The 7,963-nt window shown below is 35.5% G+C and overlaps 1 protein-coding gene across 1 annotated transcript in view; it reads right to left on the reverse strand.

Annotated features, from left to right (window-relative positions):
* The window catches only part of LOC108973012 (GTPase-activating Rap/Ran-GAP domain-like protein 3), a 57,546-nt gene that overhangs the window by 6,171 nt on the left and 43,412 nt on the right, over window positions 1–7,963 (reverse strand). The window contains exons 6-10 of the mRNA XM_018940001.1: window positions 6,230–6,464; window positions 5,322–5,420; window positions 2,343–2,446; window positions 2,076–2,244; window positions 1,818–1,927 (exon numbers count right to left, since the gene is read on the reverse strand). Of these exons, the coding sequence (XP_018795546.1) occupies window positions 1,818–1,927; window positions 2,076–2,244; window positions 2,343–2,446; window positions 5,322–5,420; window positions 6,230–6,464 (717 nt within the window). The remainder of the gene's footprint in view (window positions 1–1,817; window positions 1,928–2,075; window positions 2,245–2,342; window positions 2,447–5,321; window positions 5,421–6,229; window positions 6,465–7,963) is intronic.

Consider the following 7,963-nt stretch of genomic DNA (forward strand, 5'->3'; position numbering starts at 1 on the left):
CATCCGGATTTCAACTCTACTCGTCACCCTGATCATTTTGGTATATATAACCCTATACCCTATATCTGTTTGTTTTAGGACTTACAAAACACCGTTATGTGAACAAAACTATAATACTCTCTTTAGCAACATTGTTGCGAGAGTATAAAAATTGCTAGAAATGCGATAAATCTTTAACTAAATGCATTAGAAGCCAAACTCGAACGATGATCATGGCATTTTTGTTAAAATTTGGCGCCCAACTCACGAATAATCAATTCAGAATGCGATGGTGCATTAACATGGTGCGAAAACCAAGAGTTGTTGGCCAATAATTCCCGCCCTTTTAGCTTCGAGCAAACGACGCCTAACACTCACATAGTATTTTGGCAGATTGGCTGGTCGCAAGGAATTCGAAGTGCGCCATATCACAATAGTTGTAGAAACCTATCAACATAAAGATGTTTTTTGATCTTTGTTGACGTGGTTTATCAGTAAAGATTTTCCAATACATTGAATGTTTCGGCGCCAGAAATTTGATTCTTCTTTACTGGCGTGGACACCGCTTACGCGATTATAGCTGAGTCAGCAACAGCGCGCCAGTCGTTTCTTCTTTACGCTACGTGGCGGTCCTTCTCCACCTGGTCCTTCCAACGGAGTGGAGCTTTTTCTCTGCTCGCCCCCGCGGGTACAGCGTCGAATACTTTCAGAGCTGGCGTGTTTTCGTCCTTTCGGACAACATGACCTAGCCAGCGTAGCCGCTGTCTTTTAATTCGTCAATGTCGCCGTATATCTCGTACAGCTCATCGTTCCATCGAATGCGATATTCGCCGTGGCCAACGCGCAAGGGACCATAAATMTTTCGCAGAACTTTTCTTTCGAAAACTCGCAACGTCGACTCATCAGTTGTTGTCATCGCCCAAGCCTCTGCACCATATGGCAGGAAGGGAATTAGGAGTAACTTATAGAGTTTGGTTTTTGTTTGTCGAGAGAGGACTGTGCTTCTCAATTGCCTACTCTGTCCGAAGTAGCACCTGTTGGCAAGAGTTATCGTGATTTTGGATTTCCAGGCTGACATTGTTGGTGCTGTTTTTACTGGTTCCTAAATAGACGAAGTTATCTACAACTTCAAAGTTATGACTGTCAACAGTGACGTGAGAGCCAAATCGTGAGTGCGACTACTGTTTATTTGATGACAAGAGATATTTCGTCTTGCCCTCGTTCACAGCCAGACTCATTTGCCTTGCTTCCTTGTCCACTCTGGAGAAAGCAGAACTAACAACTCGGGTGATATTAATACCATCGGCATACGCCAGCAGCTGTGTACTCTTATAAAAGATTGTACCTGCTCGATTAAGTTCAGAAGCTCAAATTATTTTTGCCACCAGCGGATTGAAGAAGTCCCACGCTGGGGAGTGGCTTCTCTGAACGTCGCTTTGGTATTGAACGGCTCAGAGTGGTCCTTCCCGATTCTGACGGAGCTTTTGATGTTGCTCAACGTTAGTTTACACAGCCGTATTATTTTTGCGGGGGTACCAAATTCAGACATGATGTGATTGCATACCCGAAATTTCATAAAACTTCTTTGTTGAGTACTATCACTTATCGTAAAAATCTCTGTATGCAAATTACGTCCTTCAAAAAGACAAGCATATACTAAACACTAATGATTATTTTGATGGCAGATTTCTCTGACAGTCATAGCACCAAAAACAAAAAAATACGTCAACGAATGGGTTTTCAAGTTAAATTTAAATTAAAAAATTTTATATTTTTTGCTGACAGTAGTATGCACATTTTGTTTGACACTTTAAGTGGGGTACTTTTATAACACTAACCGTAAATTCCGGTGGATTTGGAAGAGTCGGACCGAACGGCGGCACATTTTCATCGCAAAATACTGCTAAACGGTAGGCATTGTTGATTTTTGTAATCACCGCAAATATATCTGTGAAAGTGATTAACCATAATTAATACCTTAATTAGTACTGTAAGAACTTATTTTATTTTCAGGCTAGGCAATAGAGGTAGTCACCATATGTACCAGAATCTATTGACCTTTTATTTTTAGAAACAATCTTAATCCTTGTGCTTACGTGTAAATTGACTTTTGATCCACGTAGGATCAAACGCTGTCGGCAGTACAAGTTCGCTGTTATCTTTCGCCTTGCCCTCCATTTGCTGCATATTCGTTTTGTCTGCGGTTGGCTGATCAATGAAAATTATGTTTACAATGTCATTGCCAATATGCCGTTTCCGTTCCACCTGTATTTAAATATATATTAATTATTGTTAATAACTAACCAAACAAAATTTTTTAAACGAAAAGTGTCAAAAAGAATTTTCAATTATTTCATATGCACCTGTTGTCGATTATCGTGGGAAAATGGTAGGAGCGTCGAGACGTGAAACATTATTTCGTGGCCTTCATATAGCGTATAGACAGAATATTTGCCAGTCATATCGCCTGTTATGTTTACATAAGGAAATACCACAATAATGAAAATTAGAAAATATTATTATATTAGTATTTTATACTTATTTTTTCATATAGTATCTTATTAACTATTTTCTGATTTTGTTTATTTCTTACTTATTGCTATTTATTGGGTGTATGTATTTTTTAGTACTAAATTCCCTCATTTCGAATCATGATCATATGGGATAAGATGAGAAATCCATATATAATTACCAATTTGTTCCCATTTTTTGCTTTAAATTTCTATTCTCGAAGGCTTTTCTTCACTAATTGGTTTCTAGATCAGTGGTCGGCATTTCACAGCACAATTGTGTAAGCTAACTACACGTACCTTGCTCTCTACCGTTCTAACGTATATCGTTTGTCCGTTGACGAGGCAGCGGCGAAACAACATCACGCATGATTATGTCGCTAAAGGAAATGTGTCTTTCAAGAATTGTTTTTCATTAAGAAGGCTTTGTGGTGCTATGAGCTATGTTTTGTGTCTTAGATTGTTTAAAGACACCAAAATGATAGTTTGTAGTGTCCATTATATTTATGTTAATCGTACAATGCGGTATATAAAATAAATCAGGAAGCACGAAAGTACTGAAAAAGATTCAGAGAATTTATGTCAACAGTGTCTTTATTTTCGTGCTCACCTACATAGTCGCAGTTGATCTGATGCCGACTATTGTTCTAGAGCTACCATAATATTTGCGGTTATGAATGATTACTTTGCGCACAAAGTCCGGTTTCTGCTACTTTTACTTGGACTGAAGTAGCGTCGGATTCACACAAAGTTGTAGTAAATATATAGAGCTGTTCAATAAGTACATAGCATACGAGAGAAAATGAGGATTTACCTAGCGAATCTCTAACTTCTATAACCCATCTTCTGGTGTTGAAATCAGGCACCAAGGTGAAGATAACTACCTCTTTCGGCTTAAAGTTATGCACGGAGGGTGACAGGTTTTGCAAAAGGATACGGAGGCAAGTCTGGACGGAGGGAGGTAAGCATGAATAGAGCAAAAAAACAAAAAAAGAACAGAACCATCAACCGACATTTCTATTTATCTATTATTCTAAACCCGCGAACACTTGTTTCCACACGCGATCAAAACAGTACTAAGAGTTCGAGTCGTTGAAATGGCAACAGCCGTTACAACCTTATTGGTCGTCAGCCCCTTGCCTGCCGAGCACTCTCTGCGCGCTATGAGTACACGTGATAAGTTTTTATATTTCTTTCTTAACTATTACTAGCTACAAAAGTATATGCTGCGAAAGCGTTTCTAAACCCAAAAAACTTGCAGAAGAGAGCATAAATTGTGAGCCCAAGAACCTGCTAGTTTCTGTTAGTGAAACCGCAGGCAGCTGTTAAACACATGTGTAAACAAGTGATATTTGAAGCATAAGTTTTGAATTGTGATAATGAAAATTCTATTGATTAGTCAAGTGTTGATATGATTTGATTATTAATGGCAACATTTAGATACTTTGCTAACGCCTGCTAATTTTCACTTTTCCTTACTATTTTGTTATTTCGGTCTTTGCAATGCGTTATAGATGTTCGGTTCCCCAATAAAGAAGATAAACATAAAACTATGTAGATATGGTAAAGTATACTACTTAAACAATTTGAAAAACTTCTTTTATTTTAAACAAAATCCATTTAAGAGATTTTCTCCATTATATTATATGATTTCGTACCATCCAATTCAGGCTATTCAGGAAGCTTTAAAGACCAATGCCAATACTATTTTGACTCGATTGAGAAGGTAAAAAATTAATCTGTTAAGGTCTTGAAGACCGGGAAAACAATTCAGGCTTAATCGGGGACTGGAAAAGCGTTGTCAAAAGTTCGTTCTATCAGACGCGAATTAATATACTTTGAAGGGGTTGATATTTATTTGGAAGAATATGTAAATAAAGAATTTATATTTTTATAAACAAATTCATCTTACTTTTTGATGACGGTATTTTATTACATGAGTCTATGATAGCAAAATAAATTGTTTGATAGTAGTATGGCTTTTTGCTTCTTCTGCCGGTGGAACATTCTGCGAGCCTGTAAATAACTAATATCACTACTATTCCTCAATTACTCTTCTATTGAATTTATTTCTATAAAATGCGCGAAAATTCAAAACAATTATACCCTGAAAAGGGAATATTAAGTATGTCACGAAGTTTGTAACACCCAGAAGGAAGGGTCGGAGACCCTATAAAGTATATATATAAATGATCAGTATGACGAGCTGAGTCGATTTAGTCTGTATATCTGTCGTCTGTCTGTATATATACGAACTAGTCCCTCAGTTTGAAGATATCGTTTTGAAATTTTGCAAACGTCATTTTCTTTTCAAGAAGCTGCTCATTTGTCGGAACTGTCGATATCGGACCACTATAACATATAGCTGCCATGCAAACTGAACGATGGGAATCAAGTTCTTGTATGGAAAACTTCAGATTATTTTCTAAAACAACGTTGCAATCTCCGAATCTCCGAATTGCAATCTCCGAAGAAATTATTCAGATCGGCTCACTATAGCATCCAGCTGTCATACAAACCGAACGATAGGAATCAAGGGCCTGTATAAAAAACTTTGGCATTTGACGTGGTTTCTTCACGAAATTTTGCATGAATTACTACTTGAGGTAACAATATAATCTGCATAACAATTGTTCAGAACGGATTACTATAGCATATAGCTTCCATACAAACTGAACACAATTTAATTCATTTCATAATAGTTTCTAATGTTTTGTAAACAATGCGTTGTTGTGATGTAAAATTTCAAATGTATAATTAGAGAATATATAATATATGAAATAGAGGTGTTCAATCATTGTATAAGTCATGTGATTTATTCAGAGGAAATACCTTTCACATCTAATCCACCACGGAAGCGATCCCAACTTTTAAGACGTATACGTTCCCCAAGTATATGCAGAAAATTCTCGAAGTCTGTACTTGCATCTTCTGTTAAAAATATACTCAAGTGAGATATAATTGTAAAAATTAAATATATGTAAATTATAAATATATATATACATACATAGCTAGAAAATATTTTCATAACAGTGAGAAGTCCAATGAATTAACCTAAAACTTCCCGCTTTATATACTGATTGTGAACAATTGGTTGGGATAGTGATATTGCTTAGGCACACATTAAGGTATGGAACCAAAAGTTGGTACAAAGGACCACAATGCGGACAGTCTTAATTAAAAAGTGGGTTGGCTGCTCACCCGAATGGGTTATATGTATACAAATTTCTTGAAAATATTTTCCGTAATCTAATTAAAACAAAGTCTCCCCATATAACATTGAATTACATAAAATTGTTTCACTGTGCAATGCTGAGCTCAAAAGTAAACGAAGATATCGGTACACAACTTTGTACAAATAGTGCTTTCAACAACGTGCATATTAAGAGCCTAAATGCATGTTATATGTCTGAATAAATTCAGAGGGATTTTTTTCTGCATATGACCTATAGTAAAAGCTAATGTCACACCAAACATTCTTCTACCATTTACGGTTTTATAAACTAACGAATTTCGAATTCCTATATAATATAACAATTTCTTAATTTAAAGATTGGCAATCACCGGGTCTTTGCAAATTGCGAGAGCATAAAATGTTCGGTTAGGTCCGAAATTAGTTTTTTTTTTTTTTGGATGTAGGCCTAAGCAGCTCCTTTGTTTTTCTAGTATGTCTGTAAATTTATTTACAGGCCATATTAAAATAAATAAATAAATGGTTTTTCTCACTTGTTACTACTTACGATTGCTCAGCATTTCGTCGTCACAAACTTGACCAGGTTTCATGTATACCACACCGAATTTGAAGTTGACCGAACCCTCTTGTTCCTCAAGTAGTAGCAAGTCCTTTTGTATGTCGGCTGTAAATATCTCTTTGGGATTTTTAGCGGAAGCCTCCATACCAGTAAAATGTGACAATATTTGTTTCACAGTTAGCTTTTGATTACATTGAAAAGGAAGTGCAATTTTCTGCGCACCCTAAAAAGTAAAGCAAGTTATAGTCGAATAGATAAATATAGTTTAATATGCTTTAGAAAATATATCTACAAACAGCGTCACTGTTAGAAATGTTGTATTAATGTTTCTAAATAGTTTCTAAAGGTGGAAGAAAGAAAGAATTATCATACCCTAATTTTTAACAACATACTTTAGACTATGGCCCAACAATTATTACAAATGAAAATATATTTCGACCATTTTAATCAAAGGGATTTTTATAAAAGCTTTTCCAATATGAATGATTACTTAGTTTCGTTTCGGTCATTTCGAAAATGTCATAATCTGTTATATATTTTCTTATCAGAATAATCGTTCTCCAGATACAACTGCCAATAATACAAATACAATAATACAAAGAACCGCTCGAAGTAAGGAAGATATTGCTACCGTTCAGGCAAGTGTTGTCGAAGACGTTCTCAAGAATTTGAACTGTTTTAACTACAATCTGCCGGATTTTGAGAAAGAATTTGGGCTTGCTGCCATATAAATTGTTCTCACTCAAGAACTGAAGCCATTGGACCACCGTTAACTTTGTGAATTTGTGACTTTGGCTTAGAACAACTGGAAAACCATAAAGATTTTTTAAGTGAAATATTCTACTCCGATGAGGCTCACTTTCATCTCTGGGGGGAGCGGTAAATAATCCAAACTGTCGTTTCTGGTACGAAAAAAATCCAAAAATTATTCACGAACAACCATTACATTCACCCAAACTGACAGTTTGCTGTAGTTTTTGGTCTGGTAGAATCATGGGTCCTTACTTCTTACGAAGTGAAGCTGTTGACACCGCTAGTGGCAATAGAGAGCGGTACTGATCGATTTAACCAACTTTTATGACCGCAATTAGAAGAATTTCTTCCTTACAATGTCTGGTGTTCCGATTTATTGCGAGACAAGTTTGGAGATTCGAATATTCCAAGAGATTGTGACATTAAACGACTTCAAGAAGTTGCCGATTCAACACTATTAGACAACTTCATGTGGCGTTATTTGAAGTCATTAGTCCTTAGGAATAAACCAAACTCTCTTCAATCTTTAGAAGTCAATATAGAATGTGCTATTCAGACACACGACTTTATTTAGTGGAAAAAGTGCTCGAAAATTGGGTTCATCAAATTCGTTCGTAAATGTATCGATTGTACTTCACAACACAACATTTGTTTTTTTGTTGTTAGTATGTCATATCACTCTTATTGGAAAACTCTGTATATAAGTGTATAATATAATTATTATATAAATTATTTATAATGCTTATCATAATTTTCACAACCTGTTATTAATTGCGGAGTTCACAATTAAGTTTTAATCAAAGCTGTTAAGTAATGATTACTAATCATAATAATTAGTAACTAGTTTTTTTTTTTTTTTGAAAGGTAAGTAATAATTATATTACGATTATTTTCAGATTCGGACGATTACTAATTGATTACGATTACCGATAATCGGAAAATAGTCAAGATTAATAAAAATTTCGAAAA

The sequence above is a fragment of the Bactrocera latifrons genome, unplaced genomic scaffold (genome assembly GCF_001853355.1).
Source record: "Bactrocera latifrons isolate USDA-ARS-PBARC rearing strain unplaced genomic scaffold, ASM185335v1 scaffold_45, whole genome shotgun sequence".
In the NCBI taxonomy this organism is placed as follows: Eukaryota; Metazoa; Arthropoda; class Insecta; order Diptera; family Tephritidae; genus Bactrocera; species Bactrocera latifrons.